Source organism: Trichoplusia ni, chromosome 1, assembly GCF_003590095.1.
Source record: "Trichoplusia ni isolate ovarian cell line Hi5 chromosome 1, tn1, whole genome shotgun sequence".
In the NCBI taxonomy this organism is placed as follows: domain Eukaryota; kingdom Metazoa; phylum Arthropoda; class Insecta; order Lepidoptera; family Noctuidae; genus Trichoplusia; species Trichoplusia ni.
In genome coordinates this window covers 21,597,722-21,619,888 of record NC_039478.1, presented here as the reverse complement: position 1 = coordinate 21,619,888, position 22,167 = coordinate 21,597,722, and the positions used below count along the sequence as shown (strand labels likewise).

Genomic DNA, 22,167 nt, shown 5'->3' with positions numbered 1-22,167 from the left:
CCAACTGATCCAACATTTACATAACTTAACGCCATCACCATAACATTTGCAGTTTTAAGTTTTTGTAAGTAAAGCATAACTTCGTAGGCACTGCGTGTGTGAGAACGCCATTGATCGCCGACAATCATATCGAGTAGAGACCGGATCGTAATTTTTATGATGAGTTGAAATTGGCGCGGGCGGCGGTGGCGTGACGTCACAGGACTGGTGCGCCCGCGCACTAGCGGACATTGCCCGACTTACATTAATAACTTGACATGTTTACGTCATTAACTTTTTTTGTACGACGGTGATTAAAGAGACAGTTACGAACAGACGCAAAAAATGAAAGCAGAATCTTAACAGTATATTGACCCGCCTATTCGCGGAAAATGTACCAAAAACACGTTTGGCCTGCGAAGTATTCCGTTTTCCTGGGAAATACCTTATAAAAGGCTTTGCAATTTTAAAAGGAGCCCATTATGTGAACTAATGGCTACTGACCACGACGAGTTTTCACACAGGTCGGCAGTATGAACTAACGCCATGGTTAAACCTACTTCTTCCAAAATTAATAAATCGATTAATGCACTTTGGTTAAGATCTTCTTCTTTCTCGGTCAGAAAAATGTTATATTAAAACGTACACCGAGTCTACAGTAAGTCTTTTCAATGGGTCAGCATCCCACAGTCCAATTCAAGTCAATCATTGGTACAACTCATAACATACTACGTCTTTAGCGAGACAGGGCCGGCTGGCCAACTAAAGTGACTAAGGTTCAAAAGTCGTTCGGACTGATGAAGATTTGAGATAGTTTTATCCCATAATTACACAGAAACATAACTGGAGAAGCTTTTATTAAAAATGGACTGAGTAAATGAAGAAATTAAGCTGGTCAGATTGATTGTTTGACCACCTTAAACTTTCAGAATTACATACGAGTAAGCTACAGACGATTCTGAAAATTGAATGCTCTTGCCTGGATAAAGAAGTAAGGCCTTGAAGGAGGTTTTTACCCAAAGGGATCCATAGACATGGAAAGTCAACACAAAACAATAACCAAAAAATAATTTATTTAATCAAGTCATAAACAATTGTATTTAGTTGAAACATAGTAATGTTTAAACTAGATTTATTGAGTGTTATTACTATCATTACAATTCTGGCTCCACGGGCTAATCCAAAAAGAAAGAACACATATTATGACTGTTCATCCATAAAACAATTTCTCCAATCGACACTCGATAATTCCTAACTACGTTTCGGATTAATGTCAAAACATCAAAGCTTTCATAAAATCCATTCTAGTCTAGTATTTCCTTTCTTCACTATAACTGACGCAAACTGTTCGTGTGCGTCCACCCTATAAATAAGTACAAGCTCGTCTATTGAACCAAATGCCACCCACGTCTTCCGGGATCCTTGTTATTAATACATAAACTAAACCTGACGTATTACAAACTTTTTTATTATGATTTAAATATTCGCTTATTTAGGACGAAGTCTCTTCTAGAATTTTAGATGGGTTAGATGAGGTAACAAGTTGTGCGGTATGTGTAGGCTTTAACGCTCAAATTGAGTTTGGAAGAGACATCTAGAGGACTAGGTACTGGTAGTCTGTCAATCATATGCGGCAATATTGGAAGCCAATCTTAAGGGATTTTTTGAAAAGGCAAACTAAGGTCAATGAAGGTGGGCTTAATGGTGTTCATATTTCACAGAGAAAGGTGATATTTTTTCGCAAATGTGAGAAAACAACTTTTGGTTGCTAAGGATAACCTTTTTTGATTACTCGAGTTAGGTATTATAATATTCTAAAGCTCGTATGAGAACCCAAATAGTCGGAACTATTGGTGTTTTCCCATCCTTTTCCCAACTATGTTGGGGTCGGCTACCAGTCCAACCGCAGTTTCAGCTAAGTACCAGTGTTTTACAAGGAGCGACTGCCTATCTGACCTCCTCAACCCAGTTACCTGGGGAACACGATTCCCCTTGGTTTGACTGGCTGTCAGACTTTTCAAGCTTCTGACTACCTGTAACGACTGTCAAAGATGTACGAATAACAACCGGGTCCCACAATTTAACGTGCCTTCGGAAACACGGAGGAACTCCTTATGACAAAGATGGTTACCCATGTACGGACCAACCGCGTCAAGCATAGCCTAACCAGTGATCGAATCACTTATGCGGTTATAGCTTAGCCGCGAGCTCCTCTTTACTATCGTACCTATTTGTCATATTTACGACATAACATAATTGAGAGAATCTTTGAAGCGTCATTTCAATCTGCTACCTTATTAGCAGTTTGTTTATCATAACCGTAGTTAAGGAGACCACTTGAGAGATCTTATTAGACTTGATCAGTGTGATCGTAAAATCGTTTTAAATCATCTTTGCCATAATTGCAGTTTTGCTTTACGCAGTGAAGTAGTTAAAGCTGAGGTTGACGATTAATAATCAGATGTGTTAATCGCGGAACTAGTTTCATATGGATAGAATATAATGAACCTCACATAAAAACGCAGGGTGGAATAGGGATGATGACTGTAACTAAAATATGACAATAATGCCGGCAAATTTCCCACTGGAATGTCCCACTGCTGGGCAAAGGCCCTTTTCTCAAATCGTATACACGTACATGAGCAAAGTATACTAATCGATCGTATATCGATATTACTGCACCTGTGGTTGCATCCGTTTTACAAATAAGGTTTTATATCTAAGCAAAACATTATCTAATTACGTTCGACTAATGATACTTATTCCTAAGATAGTTATAATTAAATACGTTTTACATTTATAGTTTTTATTGATCCTGTATTTGTAAACACAGCTGTGTGGACGGCTAGTTAATTGGGGATTTCCTGTAAGCTAATTCATAAGACTTGCGTGTTTATAATATTCTTCGGTACGTGAGGTAACACAAATAGAAATAATAGAATATTATAGAAGTGACTACCGTCATAAAACTTGAATAAGTTCGCACAAAGGCTTTCGAAACAATGAAATAAATTAAACCTCCATGATAGGGTGTATATCAGTCACATGTATTACAAAAAGTTTCTTCTTTGAGAATGCATTATCAAATATAAATACACTTTAAAACGCTATTCGACTTATCGAAAAATACGTGTTCAATCAATACGATTATTACTATAAAAGAGTGTCGCAAACAAAGAGCATTTTAATGAAGACTGAGAACAGTGACATATTTAAAGAAGTTCATCCTTGTTTTGCGAGGGATTCACGAACATTCGGGTCACATGCACAACATACCCAGATCCAGAACAAGCATTCGTGGATCACACAAATACTTGTCCTGTTTAGGATCGAGCCTGTGACACGTCGGGTACAGTTTATTGCCGTTGTGGCCGTACAGGTCACAACGCCCTACTCTGCCTATTAATTTAACACAGGCTAGAATAAAAACATAAATAGAATATGGTAAAACAAAAGCGTCGAAAGGTATGAAGCCAACTAAAAAGGAAAACCTTTGATCACATCTAGCTTGGTCTTCATATTTTTTAACAGAAACTAAGAAATTAAAACCTAACCATCATCTAACGATTGTAGCCGACGCGCGGTCGACGGTACTATGACAATGAAACTATGAATTTAATATGGCGGTAGTACACAAAAGTTGCTGAGGGAAATTACACAGGGATACATTAATTAGGGTTGAAGTTCCCGACGCCATCTTGCCGAGGCCCTGCGGTTCTCTCACCTGTTCCGAGGCCCTAATTTTGTTATCTTACACACTGTCACAAAGACGACTGTTAACAAACCCTCGTTCAAATTATTCGTTGACATGTTTTGTTGAGCGGAAAGTTTTGTGTTTTAATATAAGAGGGTAGTATGAAATTGGAAATTGTGTTTCATGAATAACAAGTTAGAAATATTTTTATTAACAATTTATGTCAGGATATGCTAATGAGTATGTCCCATCAAAAGGTATTAGGGCCAGATCAGGCACACCTTACATCGTCAGAAATGTCAATTAACGGCAGGCGGACGTATAAAACGAATAGCCGTTAGGAAACAACAGCAATCCCATTCGAGGGCGGGCCACGTATTCAATTAACAGAATAGGATTCTGAATTGTCGTTCATAACGCTCACAAAGTTAATTAAAATATCCCTAATTGCGCAGCGACGGCTAAAGGCGACGGGCCGAACAAACCGGAGCCCCACGGTGGGCGCCAAAATTTCCCACAATGTTTGTACTTTATTAGAGCAAGTTTCCCCGCCCCTGTTTGCATACAAGTTTGGGCCGCTTCCGTTTTATTTACAGACGGTTTGGAGCGCTCGCCAAGTTACACGGACGCCTCGCTAAATCCACTCGGGACGTGTGCCTTCGGACTTGTCCGGACTACTGCATTGGGTGCTCTACTCCGGGACTTGCAAATGTATGACTTGTTAGCTCCGATTACGTGTGGAAACTTAGTTGTGCGCGCTCGCTGTTATTTATTTAGTGACAATAATGAATTGTGGGGCAGAGAGAGACTGGAATGTTTTGCAACATGTTCTCATAGATTCAATTTCGTAACATATATTCAACAACCCATAGAAAATCTAGGAATAAAACAAAGCACGAACTGAATTCATATCTCTTTTCCAGTTCGTGTCCGAACCTTAATGCCGCAGCATAGAAAACAATAACAGAAACGGAGACAAGGCTATCACAGTTCCGAATCCACGGAACGTGACTGGATACGTCTGATCGTTGCGGCGAACGTACAAAAAATGAGAAATATCACCGTCGACGACGGCAATCTGAATATGGAAATGGCCACCGCCCGGATTCGCAATGCGGGCAGATAAGAATTTTATAGCGAAAGTACACCCGGCCCGGGTAAACATTGTGCGAAATGCTAGCGATAAGTGAACGCTCATCGTCATCGGCAGAATAAAAGCGATGAACGTCACGCTTTTGTATTCGACAAACGAGACACATTCGTTCGGACAAAACGCGTAAATTATTTACAGATAAATTATTCATTTATGTTAATAAACGAAGCGACGTCCAAACCTCGTGTTGTCTTTGAGTTTTCGTGAGACATTTGTTTTTCGTAATTGGCTAACATTAGTTGTCATAGTCTCCGTAGTTTAAAGTTAAAATGGTAATCTATACTAATATATAAAGCTGAAGAGTATGTTTGTTTGTTTGAACGCGCTAATCTCAGGAACTACTGGTCCAAATTGAAAAATTATTTTTTTGTTGAATAGACCATTCATCGAGGAAGGCTTTAGGCTATAAACCATCACGCTGCGACGAATAGGAGCTAAGATAAAATGGAAAATGTGAAAAAAACCGAGTAGGTATACCTAAATCATAACTAATATCTTCTACCCACGGGGACGAAGTCGCGAGCAACAGCTAGTTTATTGATAAGTCGAGTCGATTGTTTTGGGTTTGGGGATCTAGTCTTTGAGAAGTGTCCAATAGTCAAAAAACCTGTATTTTTAGACAAGAAAGGTGAGTGTTAGTACACCGCAGATCTTTTACAGAACCCTAAAATGACCTTGTCGATCTGTAATCTGTATGTCATGAACAGTCATAACTAGACAGTTGAGATTTTTCTAGATGTTGTTACCATTAAATATTTGTTAGGGTATCATATCCGTTGGGTGACAATTAGGTTGAGGGTTCCCCAAAAATGAGTTTGTCAGTCAACGTATTTCTTTCTTTTAAGCCTGTTTGCACGAAAACCTCAATGTCTCAAGTCAGAATCGCACACTTGACTTGTTATTTCCACATTTGTTGTACAAGTAAAGTAACAATATTAGATTCATTGCCATATGATCTAACTCGACAATAATATATGTAATTAAGTACTTAATTAGCTCTGACTTCTTTACGACACTACTAAAACCTTTGAAATGTTAATACTAATTGCTTATTGTTCTAAAAAATAACAAGAACGATATATTATTGTTGCTAAAGTCAGTCGGGCGAAACATCCGTAATTTTAATGAAGGAAAACCGGACGTTACTAACTACATGCGCTGATTAAAATACTTTTGATCAAGAAATAACTTTAAAAATATATATCGCGTGTTTCATTTTTTATGTAATTCATTTACGTTACCATTTTATATTTATACTAGCTGTCGCCCGCGACTTCGTCCGCGTGGTTAGAAGAGATTGCGACTATAACTTCAGATTTAAACTATCCTATCTCTCAAGTTGGATCGAACTGCACATGGTGTGCGAATTTTATTATAGTCGGTTAAGTGGTTTAGGAGTCCATTGAGCAAACATTGTGACACGAGATTTATATATATTAAGATATTATGTATAGAAATTTCGCAGATACCTAGAAAGTTTAATCTGAAATTTAGGAATCAAAATCTATTACGCAATGTAAATTTATATATAGCCTTTTAAGATTTAGTACAGTATTTAGTTATTCAGTACAAGTCAAAAAATGAATTTATGTTCAATTTCAAGTAATTGTTTATAATGACCGTAATTGTTTATATGAATCGTATATAAATAACTGGAAGACCCAGCAAATGTACAAAACAAATTTCTCGGAAATACTGGTATAGAAAAAACATTACAAAATACGAATAAAATATGCAATCAATTTTAGCACAAAATGTTCCTCGTTTCGATATATACTTATGCAATTATTGTGTAAAGTTGTCATAATAATCTTTATTTGTGAAAAATAATGCTTTAAATATTCTCCATTAAAATTGAATGACAGCCTATATTAAATTCTCCATATTATTATCTGACAACGTAATAAGCCTTATCCCAATTAATGAACTCCATTACAATTTCATACGCGTTCGAAATTTCCATAAAATAAGTCTGACCCGCAATAAGTGTCATAGCAGACAAACTATTAATGTTCAGATGGTTCAACCCAAACGTGCGCGCGGCGCTATGTGTGCGTGCAATAGTTTATCATTAAAGCTTGACTGTGTGAAATTCACACACAAATGAAAGCTGTGTTACTACACAACATCCTTACTAATATTATAAATGTGAAAGTAATTCTGTATGTCTGGCTGTCTGTCTGTTACGCTTTCACGTCTAAACCACTGAACTGATTTTAATGAAATTTGGTACAGAGATAGAGTTGACCTTGAGAAAGAACATAGGATAGTTTTTATCCCGGACCTTTGAAGAGTTCTCTTAGAAACGCGATATAACCGACCTTGACGCGGGCGAAGCCGCGGGCGAAAAGCTAGTCACTGTATATATAAGGGTTGAAACACACGTCACGCCGCGCAAAGATGTCTAGAATTGACTATAAACTGTCGAGAAACTAGGAAATTAAACTAGGGTTGGGAATGGTTGGAAGACTGCCCGATTTGAATCTGATAAGGTCGACCCTATCGCATGCATTATATTGGGACTGGTGCTATTAACTTAATGAATCGATTTATGATTCGATGGTAACTTATATTCGAGTTTGGCGTTCTGCCGGGCTATGTTATAGTCTGTAGCAGTGGGTTTTTTAGTAGGTTACACAGTTATACAGAATTGGGTAATGCTCATGAATTGTAAACGCAAAAATGTCAGTAAATTGTAATTTTGTGTGTTCCTACATTAAAAGGACCGAAAAATAGGCTGACCTTATTCCATTTTTGTTACAACTTCAAAAATATTTATAAATAGTCAAGTAAAGTATCAAAATTCTCAATGTTCGATAAAAAAAATATCCAAAAAAATACGATACCAATTCGGTCTGTTTAACCGGTTCCCTTGACAGCGCCATCTATCATTTTAAGCGCGCACTAGAACAGTAAAACGCAGCACAAGCGCTGACAAACCGCCCCCAGTCACAGCTAAGCGAAGCAATTAATCACAACACTTTTTACTCTATAATTACGCTTTCTGAGAACCGTTGGACCAATTGTTTCTATGCAAATATTGTTTCTAAAGAGTGGGCGTCGCATAGCTTAATCTTCGTCCCTAATGGTTTGGAAGATAAAAACTAGGGGATGTCTAAGGGGATTTAATTTATCGCAGTCCTGATAATCTTGTTAGCCGATCTCAGCCAATGTTATGTAAACTAAATGTAAAATAATTATTAGATATTCAACACTCAATATCTTTATATCGTTCCAAACGTCCATTTGGAAGTATACATACATTACTCAATCTGTCTTATGTGTACAGTAATATACTTTATTTGAAATCGTAGCTTCGAAATAGAGGTAACAACCTTAATGTGTGTTTAGTAATAGTTTTAGACCTTTCTACAAAACTCCAAATAATAGTCCACAATTTTTTTAAGTATACCGACATAAACCTGACCCGCAATCCGATGAATAACGCTATTCCCCCATGCGTTATTTGACATCACAAACGTAGTCAACTAGTCATTCCATTCAGTAGTCTGAGTACAGCCTTTGACTACTTCCTCGGACTATCGTCTTCTTATGTGGTAGAACTTACCGTGAACAGTCAGCTCGGAGTCCCTGTTGAGCTCGTAGAGACGCAGCGCCTCGTCCAGCTCCAACTGCGTCGATATCGTGCAGGGGTCACCTTCCTCGTCCACCCACTTCATAGTAAACACCTGGAAACAGATTTCAAATTTAGAGACAGGTTGTGGTGGTCGCCGGTGACCGACGAAGGATTGGTTATCTTTTTTGTATGTTCGGGGACTTAGTCTTGACACGCAAGCAGGATTTAGTTACGTTACTTCTCATCTCGCAACTTCCACTATTTTAAAAACTTAATTATTTTCTAGTCCGGGACAGAAAATCGTGGAAGTACTTTGCCAGGAGACGGACACGGTGGGCTAGATAAAAAATATTGCTTTGTTGTTTTATCAATGTCCGCCATAGCACACTGAATAGTAATGGTACGTATTTTAAATGGGAATAGCGTCACTTCTTTGTATTTTGCGAAGCCGCTACATCAAAAATCTCCTAACCAACACCTAAACTTTAAAGCAGTTTTTATTTGTATTTTTTTTTATATAAAGCCACAGGCAGGCAGTAAAGGACTACAAAAATCGAACAGAACTCCTAATTAAATGCAATTGCTTAATCATGGCCACACTTAAGTGTAATACTATTCTTAGTTCGAAGTTCAAAAGGTAGGTATCCGTTTCAGTTAAACCAATTACTAGAAGTTCAATGTTAATACTGTTGTTTTTAGCTGTTGAAAATATTACTACACCTGGAAAGTGTCAAAAGGTCCAGATTAAATTCTACTACTCAATAACCTAGCAATGTCAGTTATTTTGAAATTATTTGTCAGTACTCTGTTTAGGTACTTAAAAAAGGGTAAACAATGTTACAATAGAGATGTAAATCTTAGTTCTGGGTAAATCCCTACTAATATTATAAATGCGAAAGTAACTCAGTCTGTCTGTCTGTCTGTTACGCTTTCACGTCTAAAGCGCTGAACTAGAGTTGACCTTGAGAAAGAACATAGGATAGTTTTTATCCTGGACTTTTGAAGAGTTCTCTTGGAAACGCGACAGAACCGACCTCGACGCGGTCGAAAAGCTAGTTAATAATAATTACTCAACAGTTACCATACAAAACTTCAAAAAAACCAACCTGGTCAGGCATAAAGCGGCATATCGCCACCATCTCCTGCGTAAACTCATCAAAGTTGATGTTATGGTTGATGTATGTTATCATCACATCACCATTGTACACCGTCTTCACCCGCACATCGTTCGCATGGTTATCCTGGTTCACCAGTTGGGTCGGCATCATGACAGGGTTACTTCTTTGTGCCCGTTAACCGCAGTGCCTGGAATTTTCAAGGTTATATCTTTAGATAGTTGTAAACATATGGTTTTATGATCTACGTAGAGATGGAATGTTATCTTTCATGTTTTTTATGATTATGACCTTGTTTGTAGGATAAATCAAAAATAATATGTTTTGGCTCATTTTGTTAAAGTTTCTCCTTTGTACAAAATAAAGATTGATCTAGTTGGTATTAAATTAAACTTGAAGGTATTCAAGTTAGGCTACTGTTGGTTTTGTAAAACCCACACAATAGTTTTTATCCTTTGATCTTCCTGTCCTTTGCTGCTTCTAAAGTGGTCTTTCTTTAAAGCCTAACAACACCACTTCATCTACCATCAGAACATATAATTTATATACTGAGATATATTCTCAAAATCTATATGGTAACAAATGTTTTAGGAAGACAAGTTTGTAGTCAGTAAGCATAGCAACCTTAGTATTCCTAATTAACATGCATGTAAAGATGTAAACAATCTAATTAGTGTTTTTGTTCGCACCTTACTTGTGCAAACTTTGTAGAAGTCATTATATAAGAATGGCATTGCTGGCTAACGAGGTTAATGTTTATATCAACTTTTATATTAATAGGCTTTCATAAAGGACTATTACGAGTTTTAGTAACAGCAGATATGCTTAATTCTTATCAGTAATCACAATTCATCACAAATTAGCAACTAACAGAATAGTCAACTAGATATAACTTGTTCCTTAGTAACAAATACAAAGAGATACAGAACCGGCCACCAGTAATTACTTATTTGAATACAATACAGTGTTACCTGACAGGTACTATTGTTACTTTATTACTCAGATTTTAACCTCTCCATGCAATGTTGAATCTAAAGATTTAAATTGTATTTTCAAAGTTTAGTTTCATTCAAAAGTTGCTTAGTTACATTTAGAGCATGTGATTTATGAGTTAAGTGCAGTAGCAACCATCGTAGGGTTTCAAGACCATCAACTTTGTGAATGCCCATTGCAAATAGGATTATCTTATATGCAATCTCCGAAGCACTATTCTACCTTACTGACCAAAGCTAACCGCGTCCTCGATACACTTACTTCCCGTTTAGGCGCGTATAATAGAACCTTTATAATAATAACCGTGATAACATTCCCATAACGTGAATCATTAAACTAAGTATGATTGTGTACACAATGCAAACCTTTACGAGAATTCACACCACACGTAACACTATTACTTCGACGTTGATATAAAAAGGAATCACAATCCCATTGATGAAATTATTAATTTATGTAATAAACGGTAATTATCGAAATTATATGTAATAACAACAAAACTTTGACACACACAACATTATACACGAACTGACATTTAACAGGAAACAGTTACATGTTTTCATTGACTATGACGCTTTCATGCTTCCCATTCGAATTCCTGCGAGAGTGAAAGAAACCGATATACCGGCGTCGTACAATCCAGGCAACGTTCCTTTTAAGTTAATAGTGACGTGCCAGCTGTTTCCGGCGTACTGTAACAAGTTATTTATGTATTATCAATTTGAACTTATAAGGCAAAAAATATGTCAAGTTATTTTAATTAAAATAGATACTAGAACAACTAAATAATATTTTGGATATAAATTAACTGGAATCTTTTAATTCTACGCTTCACAAGGTTTTTTTTTAATTTCAATAAAAGATTTGTGTTTAAATCATGGAATAATTTGGAAAGTAGTTTTTTTACAGCAAAATAAAGCACAAAAATACCACCTATATTATTTACTTTATGGCATCGAGCTTTTCTGAACGTCGTTGGCTCTTGTCAAATTACGTCAATCAAGCTCAAGTTATCAATTCGGGTTGGGATTACTAAAATTAATTGGAACATAACAATTATAACTCTAAAAAGATCTTAATTTATTTACCGTATTTATTAGCCTTTTCTGTATTCTCATTTTATCATGGTAAGTCAGTTTTGAGGGCGTCACAGCCCTCATATTTTACTAGAACACTATTTGTTATGATGACTAATACACCAAAATTAACGGAATACAACTAATACTGTGATATGATTTTTGATTATTACAGACTGACCAACAAATGGATTGTGCGTTGGACCTGATGCGGAGGCTGCCTCCGCAGCAGATCGAGAAAAACTTGACAGACCTGATAGATCTGGTGCCTAGTATGTGCGATGACCTGCTCTCGTCTGTGGACCAGCCGCTTAAGATCGCTCAGGACCGCAGCACAGGGAAAGACTACTTACTGTGCGATTACAACCGCGACGGAGACTCTTACAGGTCGCCGTGGTCAAATACGTACGACCCTCCTCTAGAAGACGGGTCGATGCCTTCGGAAAGGTTGAGGAAATTAGAAATTGACGCTAATCACGCCTTCGACCAGTACAGAGAAATGTACTTCGAAGGAGGAGTCAGCTCTGTGTACCTGTGGGACATGGACCATGGATTCGCAGGTTTGTTACATTCTTAGGTTATAAACAGGAAATATTTATATTTAATTATTAACATTACTTAATTTGGTGTTGTTTATGTTGTAACTCTCAAAATGAATCAATTAGGTTGTGTTTTCATGTATAGAGTTTGCTATAATTGTTTTGACTATTTATCTTCATAGGGTGATCCCTATACTTTGAAATCAATACTGGGCACTACTGATTTGTCTACCATACCTTACATGTGTATGTAAAACAAGTCAACAACTGTGAAAACACCACAATAAAAATTGTTAAAACAACCTATTACTACACATGTTTAATACTTCATAGTACAGAGAGTAGGAACAAGAAGTGAAAAACATACACAAACTGTGGCTAAACCACTTACCAACCAGCACTTACTTAAAAAACCTGTAAGAAGGTGACCAGGGGGTTCACCATGGTATCTTAAAGAAATGTTTGTGGGAATGTGACGGTGAAACGGTGTTGAGTGGCATCTTCCTTCATACCCACAAAAATATTACTTTGAAATGTTGGACGCTAATCCAAACAAATAAAATATAGATTTGGATTATTTTCTTTTTGTTTCCTGCATAAATCAGAAATGATCACTTAAATACATTAATTAAAAAATTTAATTTATTTCAAACAACTAGATATTTGAAATAAAATAAATCATGTTTTAGATATTATAGACTTAATAGACTTATACCAATAATTAATAAAACATTTCAGGTGTAATATTGATAAAGAAAGCTGGCGATGGCTCTCAGAAGATCAAAGGCTGCTGGGACTCCATCCACGTGGTTGAGGTGATAGAGAAGAGCTCGGGCCGCAATGCTCACTATAAGCTCACATCTACCGCCATGCTCTGGCTGCAGACCAACAAGGAAAGTAGCGGGACCATGAACCTCGGTGGAAGTCTTACTAGACAGGTCTGTATTTACATGAATGGTTACATTTATCAGTTTTCTCTTCACCATAGTATTTGTTCCATCTGGTTTGGGTCCAGAGGATTTATTTATTTTTAAAGTCTCATACCTTGAAGATACTCCAGAGTCTGGCTGTCCTTCTGTCTGTCACCAGACAGTAACTCATGACTCATGCTATCTAGACAGTTGGAATTTCTATACATTATGGTATTTCCATTGCCACTAATAATGAAAATAACAATGTGCAAATTTTGTTTTTGTCTAGCTACTATCCTATTGTAACCGTCGCAAATGTCGCAAATCCGACTACCACTTCACGCGTTATTATCGTCAATATGCACTATCTGAAACCCAAATTTTTACCAATTTCATAGATGTGCTTTTGTCAATAGTGGATAAATTTGATAAGAGACTATTATACATCTATTAATGTTTACTTTATTTATTGTGCTATCTAATCACAGCGTATTGTATGAATGCATTTATATCAATAATGTAACTGATTGTCCATAACCATATATGGTAATCATTAATGTTTGGAAGTATTCATTTGGTAAAGGTTGTGAGTTGAGGTGCTATGCTAATTCTGTTTAACACACTTTTACTACAAATCTCACTTTGTTCTTCAACTAATCAAACAAACCTATTTTGTTCAGTCTACCATGGCAAATTGAGGTTCAACTGAGGCTGGACTTCCGAAGTAGACTCCTACTTAAATTTATCCAGTTGGTTTTACGCTAAATTATGTGATAATAAGAGATTAATTAAATGAATACTGCAGAGGCCTATTTATCTCCCTTCCATCTCTCTTCATCTTCTCTTCGGGTTCTGGCTGTGATGTGCCAGTTTTATCAAAGACCTCAAGCTAAAACTACAATCATCTACTGGAATGTCTTAATAATTAAGAGGAACCTATTCTAACGAATCGTCATTACCATGGAGAGGGACCTGCCCTTCAGATATTTTTTCTGTCTAATAAATGATTGTGGTATTTGCAGGCAGAGCAAGACTCAGCGGTGAGTGACGTCACGCCGCACATCGTGAACGTCGGCCGCATGGTCGAGGATATGGAGAACAAGATCAGGAACACCCTCAACGATATCTACTTTGGTAAAGTATTTTAATAAGTTGAGGAGAAAGGCTAGTGTATGTATGGTAACTGGAATATAATAAAATAATAAAGAAGTTAAAATCTTGCTTATATTATAAATGTCTTGCATGTATGGATGTTTTGTTACTCTTACACGCAAAAACGAACGAACGACTGAATGGATGTAGACGATACTTGGTACACTGTTAGTTTATGACCTGGACTCACACATAGGTATTTACCGCGATTTTATGTTCGAGTGGGATTATTTTCGATTTTAAGCGGGTGGGCCCGCGGGCTTTTCCTCTAACTCTATAACTAACTAACTTCCGGTAACTCTATAATTCATACATTATTTAGTATCTCACACACACTCATTCGAGTTGTAATGAAAGAAGTGAATGGAGATTTAATTATTAGTTCATCATAGTAAATCCTAGATTGTTTTTAATACTTACGTAGAATTACAGAATTTTAAAGTAGACTTGTTCGTGTAAATGTGTTTGTGAGCTAAGCTATAACCGCATAAGTGACTCGATCACAGGCTAAGCTACGCTTGACGCGGTTGGTCCGTGCTTCGAAAGGCACATTAAATTATTTCTACATCTTTGACAGTCGTTAAAAGTAATCAGAAGCTTGAAAGTCTCACAACCAGTCTAACCAAGGGGTATCGTGTTGCCCAGGTAACTGGGTTGAGGGGGTCAGATAGGCAGTGGCTCCTTGTAAAACACTGGTACTTAACCAGTGTTTTACAAGGAGCGGCTGCTTGCTAAATCCGTATAGACTGGAAGCCGATCCCAACATGCCTAGTTGGAAAACAGAGTTGTGTAAATCTGTTGCCATAAAATTCTCCATTAGGTGCAGTTTTCATGTGTCTGTTACAATGTTAACTTTTTAATATAATAGTGGCCTGTTGTTCCAGGTAAGACTAAGGACATAGTGAACGGGCTGCGCTCGGTGGTCCCGGCGGACGTCGTGCACCGGCGCGCGGCGCTGCAACACGACCTGGCCGTGGCGCTGCAGCGTCGACACGTCGCGCGCGACGACTGAGACCGCCCGGCCTGCGTGAGTACACACCTGTCACCTACAGAGACCAGACAGTATACACACACACACACCCACACATATAGATACACACTGATTTTATTCTATGGTATACATTAAAGAATATATTCGTTCATTCACTGTCGCTGATTCACAGATAATAGAGCGTCAATTTCTAATTGTTTTAAATTTGACACTTTTCTTAGTTTTCGTATTCTCGCATTTTGTCAACTCATGGGTATGCATTGAGCAGTCATTGCAGTCCCCGTACATTTATAACATTAAGTTTTTTAGTTACGCTAATTTTTAACTGTGCCATAATAATTTAAATGACCTTTAAAAATAGCAGAATTGGGCCTCTGAGCCACACGCAGACACTCAGGCATTTATAAAAAATGACGTATACTCAGACACGCACAGATTTATATATGTACAACCTACACATGCAAGATGAAATGTGATTTAGGAATTGGAAGGGAAAACAATAATCTTTAATTCCTAATAACTCATAATTATTTTAATCCTTCTCTTTTGCACAACCTAAAATTTAAACTCTGTTCAGTCCCCTTAATTTGTTTTACCCTTTATTTTTTAAACTCCCTGTTTGACAATTTCATATTTAATCTCTAAATATAAAATGTATATTTTATCTTATTCCAGATGAGGTGGAGATATTGGGTAAATTGTGTTAATTAAGGATCGCTCACGGAACGGAAATGTGAACTTACGAAATTGTGGAAACTTATGAAGGATAATTTAATATAAAAAATATATTTCTCGTCTATTAATAAATAGTGTATTGAATTTAGAAATAAATCAATGCGGCCAGTATGGTGCTTTGAACAAAATAGTCCTTATAAATATATTTTGTCTTCATAGATATTATTGGAATTGTATGCATTGTAAACTATGTAAAAATCGTCTCATTATGTATAGTTTTTGGAATTAAATTCGCCCAACTATCATCCATCTCATTAACTGTTGCATTTTTATTGCTTAGTATTTTCTTTTATGGTAGTTTATAACAAAGTGTATTTTTAACTTAAGGTTCTATAATAAATAAGAGCATTACATTATTATAATGTTAAGTGATTGCAGCAACAAGCCAATTTATTGTTGCAATTTGTTTCACATAATAACAATAGGTTTTAATTGGCCTCTCTAAATATATATTTATCCGCATTTGGCTTTTTATTTCAATTTCCATATAATCTACCTCTCTGATCCTCGCCCAACCTACTTTTTGAGATCTTAGCCCATTGAAATTTTGTTTTACAAGAGATAAAATCTCAAATCAATCAAAATGTTTTTAATTTCAAGATCACGCAAATAAAATTAAGAAGTTTCCTCAATTCGACCATCGACCAAAACTTTCAAAAAGATCTAACAACTTTTATTTCCTTTAAATTAGCAATCACATCCTCAACAGCATTTCTTGCTCGCAATATAGTTTTTTAAATATGTGTTTTCTTTCCAAGTTAGAAAAAGATTGAACGGCACCAGAATAATGAATTTGCACACCAATCTGATTAGTACTAAACTTCCCATGAATATACTTGATCATCAAGTTGCTTATCCAAAGGACTTGTTATATTTAAAAAACTTTAAGTTGTTAGTGATATCTCTAACGTAAATCAGTAATTTTCAGTTGAACATAATTTAAATGTTTACTATTTTCTGGAATTTTATGTTTTTGAACGACAATCATCATGCCAGAATCGCCAATGCGTGAACTGTCAACAGCGTCAATCTGTTTCCTCCCGCCCGCACTGCACATTGCTTTACGAGTTTGCGCGTAACAAATGTTATGTTGTAAACAATTAAATTTAAGCTAAAATGTCTTAATTATACTGTTAGGTTTATTTATTCATCAATATGAGTGACGATACTGTGATAATAGATGATGATGATGACGATACGGTAGGTTCAAGTAAATTGTTTAAATTTTATTAAACATATGGTGTTTAGGCGGTAAACAATATTTTTTTAATGATCAAATAGTTTTCCTGATGTGATTTTTTCTTTAGTCGATACATTAAATGTTCTCTTTTATTTGTTTACAAACTGTAGACAAGAATATGCCTTTAAAACTTTTATTTTTGTAGTATTTAAAGTCGAAATGACAAAGATTAAGAGGCTTACAGTCCAGTGAATCAATCATGAATGAAAATTGTAAAATGCAATATTGTAATAACACTTTCAGATGCAGATCAGCAGTATATCCCCGATAGTGGCTCAAACAATTGAAACAATTGATTTAGATGAATCAGGAACTGATGATGAGGTTTTAGCAATTACAGACATAAGCGAAGCAATAAATTTGTCAAAAAAACTTGATGGAGACATCCTTATGGACCAAATCGTCCATTTCTGCTTAAGCATGGAGAATGTTGTTGGAATGTCGAGAGTTATAAAAAAGACACTGATACCTCTATACCAAGATACTAGTACAGAACTCAAAAATTCCCCATCACTTAGAAAACTGTTGAGAAAAACATTAAAACAGCTCAAAATGGATCCTGATCATAAATTCTTACATATAAAGACTCTTTGTGAAAGCTTGAAGTCTGGTCGTGTTAAACGGAAAGTACCTTTTGTTACATTGGCCAAAAATTTAAAAAATAAGGACTCTAGCAAAACTGACAATATTGGTGAGTTTTTTTTTTAATAATGCCTATAGACTTAAGGTGGCAAAGACAATAGCTATAATGTATTGCATGATCATTGACCTAGATTACAGGATAATCAACCAACATATAACTGTTATGTGCATAACCAATGGGGTAAATGACAAAAGAATATAATTAGTTAATCAGATAAATTTCCAAAATATTGTGATAGAATAAAATCTAAAGATTAAGGGATATGACTAGGAATGTAATTTTCATTAAGTGTTGAAACACATTTTTAATTCCTTGTTTAAAGAAAAAAGTCACCGTACCTAATTTACTGAGTGCAACATGTTGCAGATTCGATCCCTGTGTTTTGTCCATGTGACTTGAATGTTTGTGCCTCAAGTATCAAATGCGCACAAAACATAAGGAAGTAATTGGTTTAATTTAGGATTAGAATAGGAAATTCATGGATATTATGTCAATTAATAAGGAAAGAGTTATTTGCTATTTGTTTAGAACAACCATAGCAAATATCTAAACAATTTTTTTGCTTTATCCTTTTTCCACTTTAAAGCAAATACCTAAATGTTATTTTTGATTTAAAGAAATTTTATACTTGTTTCATAGCAAGAAAGCCTAGCTCAAAATATTCTTGATTGATCTTTTGTTACAAAGTTTGTTTATTTGGTGTGATGAAAACTAACTTTTATCTGTTATAAAATACACCTTGTATAAAGATATTACCGCAAATACTTTTTCGTAATCCATGTATTTTGAGGGCTAATTCAATTTGTTTTTGTCAAATATCCCATTTTGCTTTCTACTCTTATGACAACAACTTACAAACATTATTCTCTAGAATGCATAAATTAACACATATTTAAAAATATTAACTTTCTTAATTAGTTTTATTTATAATATTTTTCTAGAGAGGACTTGTATATCTAACACTTTCCATATAGAAAATGCACGTGAAGTTAATATCAACATAAATGCATATGATGAAAGATTGAGCAGTAAAGAAATAGATACTCCAAGACATAGGAACTCAAGAACATCTCTTAGAACTAAAAATCGCAAGACTAGATGTAAACAAACATATGGAAATATTATGAGTACAAAAAGTTTGCAATCCACTGAAAATATTGAAGTCATAGATTTGGATAATTCTGATACTGAAAATACTAATTCAATTGATCATGAAACATCACATAACGCTGATGCAGATAATAATAATAAAGAAAATAAAACACAAGAAATTAGAACAAATTGTAGTGCGAATAACTTGGAAGATAACAATAAAAAAATAGTTACGGGTGTAAGAGACTATGATTTGCTTATACCTAGTACTTATTTAGAGGTCACTAGAGAAAAGGATAACAGTGTTGAGATACAGGAGTTAGAGGAAGAAATTGTGAAATATAAAAGTAAGATTGCTCAACTGGAAGAGGCTGAAGTTTTTGACGATACTAAGAATTCACCATATATTTTATGTGATCTGTAAGTAGTACTTATCTAATAATAAATTAAGTATATACCGTATATATTCTAGTACAAAGCACTCTAAAAATCTTTGTTTCGATCTTTGCGAAACCTGGATTCAGAAATTTTGATTCCGAAATCAGACGGTTACGCAGTTCAAGCAATCAAAATGCCTACCTACTAGTGGGATGTGTTCATTATTAATCCACGAAAATAACGATTTAATATTTTTTCTAAATTTGACTCATTAAACCATTTAATAATTCATGTTACAGTTACAAAAGTAAACTAATACACACCTATAAGAGAATAGCAAAGCTGAAAGGCTGCCGTACAGACATCGCCAAGCGTCGGGAAATACGCATTAACGCCAAAGAGGGCAGGATCGCTGGCCCAGCCAAGTTACTGGAGGACCGCTTAAACGAATCGATAGACAAAGAAGGAAGAGTCGCCTTTCCAGACTTCTTTGAGGTCCAGAAATGCGTTGCAAAATATAATAAAGAAAGTAAATCCTGTTGGAATCGATACGAAATTTTTAAACGAGGTAAGAATTTTAATCTATTATTTCTTTGTATTAAGTCAGACTTTTACTTCTCTTATTCATTTATATTAACTTTTAGGCCTATAACATGCGACTAATGCGACGCATATACAGTGCGAAGAATTTATACCAGAAGTATCTCCATAGACCGGTCAAAAAAACAATTTTGATTAAGGATAGTAACATACCCACATAGCGGGGATTAATCAGTATTTATAGTTGAATAGTCGAGAATCAAAACCCGTTTGTTTGGCTTTCGTAGATTCTAGCGTAGCCTTAAGTATCTAAAATGAAGACATGTTGTTAGTTGCTAGATTGTTATTTCCTAATTTCTATTGGAGATTTGTGTGTCGAACCGAACGGCACTAGCCAAACCGGCAGTAATAACTTGGGGCCCACTTTATTCTACCACATATTGCCCAAAGTACTTTGTGTAGCCTCTTTATCGATTTAAATATTAACAGCGACAGCACTGTTCCGTCACTGCGGGGAGGCGCTGCGCAAGAACCGGCAGAAACGTGAGTACCAGGACATGCTGGGCTGGCTGCCGCGCGAAGTGCAGCTGGAAGACCCTGCGGAGAGGGATCCGCAGCTGCTAGCCACGCTCGAGGAGAACAAACTCGTCGCTCAAGTTAAAGAACAAGAAATTCTAGAAAAGTGAGAATAATATAAGTTGTTCTTAAATAAAGTAACCATATTAAGTTTAGTTGAGGAGAAGTTATTTTTTTAAATATTGTGCCTCAGAATGCGGTTGGAATTTTTCTTACTTAGCTGGAGTCGTAAATTTTGTTTTTTCTTGCTTTCAGATACGTACACATGGAAAACACGCTCAAAGCTGGTTTCGCAGGTAACCCTTTGGACTTTGAGCTTCAGCAGTCTTCTAGTGATACAGAAATAGAAAGTGATAATGACGACGACCACGACCAAAGTAGTTTCAATATTGGAGGAAAACCAGATTTTCAAGCAATATTTTCATCAAGTCTTTTTAACACTGAAAATAATGCCTCTTGTTTAACCGACGAGGCCTTACCTACTATTAGTGCGTCAGCTGACCAGAAAAGTGATAATGCATCAAATTCTAATTCAACCTTAAATCCCGTTTTGAGTTCAGTTAGCCCTAGCGAAGGTGCGGAAAATTCAGACGAAAATACAATAGTTACAAAGTGCGGTATTAAAACAGAGAAATATGTTTCTAGGATAGAATTTCCCGATACAGATGATTCTGAAACTAATGTTAAATCTGAAGATGAAATCAAAATTAAAGAGGAACCTGTCGATGTTCAAAATATGTTGGATGAATTAGGTGATAACTATGTTTCAACCGTGTTTGACATTGATGATCCGTTCTTAGTAATACAGTTATCTTCTGAATCTTCAGATGATGAAACGTGATGCTAACAGCCTAATGAAATGTTGTCGTAAATAGTAGGCAACTGATACAGGTTTTTAAGACAATTATTTGTTAAGCATAACTTACTATAATTTGCATTGCGTTTAATAATATTAAGCGCTTTTTTAAGAGTCGTAAGTAGATATCTACACATCACATCTACATAATATATCTTGATAGTTTTATCTTTTAAGCTGTAAGTCTTCCACAGTATAATAAATAAATAAATAAATAGTAACTATAGTGAAAATGATGTAACGGTTAACTGACGCGTAAGTATTTATCGGGGGGTAGCCCGACTAGTTTCGGATGTAACCGAAAATCTACATATCAAACTTTTTATATTAACGGCTGATTTTTCAGTTTCAGTTGTGTATTATATCAATTTACATAACTATATTTTTATATTTTAGTGAAATCTACTCTGTAGTAACAAACGAAAAAAAAATGAAATGTTGGCCCAAGTCCACAAGTATGTATATTAGAATAAAAAATTATTTTAGTCTTTTTCCTTCGTTTATTTAACCCATTCAGTGCCGAGCCCGCCCATCGGCGGGCAAATTTTTTTAACTTTCACGCCGAGACCGCCCATGGGCGGTTTGATTTTAAACTGCAATAACTTTACGAAATAACGTCAGAAAGTAATGAGATAATGTGTAATGATTTGTTTTATTAATATTGATTTGCAACTCAAATGGCCTGCTGATATTTGAAGTTTTGAAAAAAGGCAAGATTTTATATCAGAGGTCCTAAACTTTTGTAAATTTTAGTACGACTAACGGCTATTATTAAGTTATGTAAAAACTCTGCTCGCTACTTCTTAAGCATGAATTTCGTGTATAAAAATAAAGTGTTTTCATCTATTTCACATAAAGGTGTAAAACCTTCGAAACATTGATCAACAGAAAGTTCTGATTAAGTTGTGAAAAAATACTAAGAAAAAA

At 35.6% G+C, this 22,167-nt stretch overlaps 3 protein-coding genes across 3 annotated transcripts in view; 2 read left to right on the top strand and 1 right to left on the bottom strand.

Moving 5' to 3' along the window:
- The window catches only part of LOC113499200 (atypical protein kinase C), a 207,467-nt gene extending 196,391 nt beyond the window's left edge, over window positions 1-11,076 (bottom strand). Inside the window, exons 1-3 of the mRNA XM_026879596.1 lie at window positions 10,877-11,076; window positions 9,510-9,708; window positions 8,395-8,515 (exon numbers count right to left, since the gene is read on the bottom strand). Of these exons, the coding sequence (XP_026735397.1) occupies window positions 8,395-8,515; window positions 9,510-9,671 (283 nt within the window). The 5' untranslated portion in view covers window positions 9,672-9,708; window positions 10,877-11,076. The remainder of the gene's footprint in view (window positions 1-8,394; window positions 8,516-9,509; window positions 9,709-10,876) is intronic.
- A 419-nt stretch (window positions 11,077-11,495) lies between these two features.
- On the top strand, window positions 11,496-16,377 carry LOC113499233 (F-actin-capping protein subunit beta-like). The gene is made up of 6 exons (XM_026879632.1): window positions 11,496-11,638; window positions 11,763-12,147; window positions 12,865-13,064; window positions 14,060-14,171; window positions 15,074-15,216; window positions 15,856-16,377. Exons 1-5 carry the CDS (start codon window positions 11,636-11,638, stop codon window positions 15,199-15,201), a joined length of 828 nt encoding a protein of 275 aa, XP_026735433.1. The 5' UTR covers window positions 11,496-11,635; the 3' UTR covers window positions 15,202-15,216; window positions 15,856-16,377.
- A 218-nt stretch (window positions 16,378-16,595) lies between these two features.
- LOC113499190 lies at window positions 16,596-21,949 on the top strand. Its single transcript, XM_026879566.1, has 6 exons — window positions 16,596-17,115; window positions 17,399-17,846; window positions 18,740-19,310; window positions 19,568-19,836; window positions 20,298-20,490; window positions 20,640-21,949. The coding sequence occupies exons 1-6, from the start codon at window positions 17,071-17,073 to the stop codon at window positions 21,223-21,225; spliced, it is 2,112 nt and encodes a 703-aa protein (XP_026735367.1). The 5' UTR covers window positions 16,596-17,070; the 3' UTR covers window positions 21,226-21,949.
- Window positions 21,950-22,167: the final 218 nt, after the last annotated feature.

Coding starts and splice junctions, on each gene's coding strand:
- LOC113499233 (XM_026879632.1), top strand. Junction 12,148..12,864: donor CATGGACCATGGATTCGCAG/GTTTGTTACATT, acceptor AAAACATTTCAG/GTGTAATATTGATAAAGAAA. Junction 14,172..15,073: donor CCTCAACGATATCTACTTTG/GTAAAGTATTTT, acceptor CTGTTGTTCCAG/GTAAGACTAAGGACATAGTG.
- LOC113499190 (XM_026879566.1), top strand. CDS start 17,071: ATGAGTGACGATACTGTGATAATAGATGATGATGATGACGATACG. Junction 19,837..20,297: donor ATACGAAATTTTTAAACGAG/GTAAGAATTTTA, acceptor AAATATTAACAG/CGACAGCACTGTTCCGTCAC. Junction 20,491..20,639: donor GAACAAGAAATTCTAGAAAA/GTGAGAATAATA, acceptor TCTTGCTTTCAG/ATACGTACACATGGAAAACA.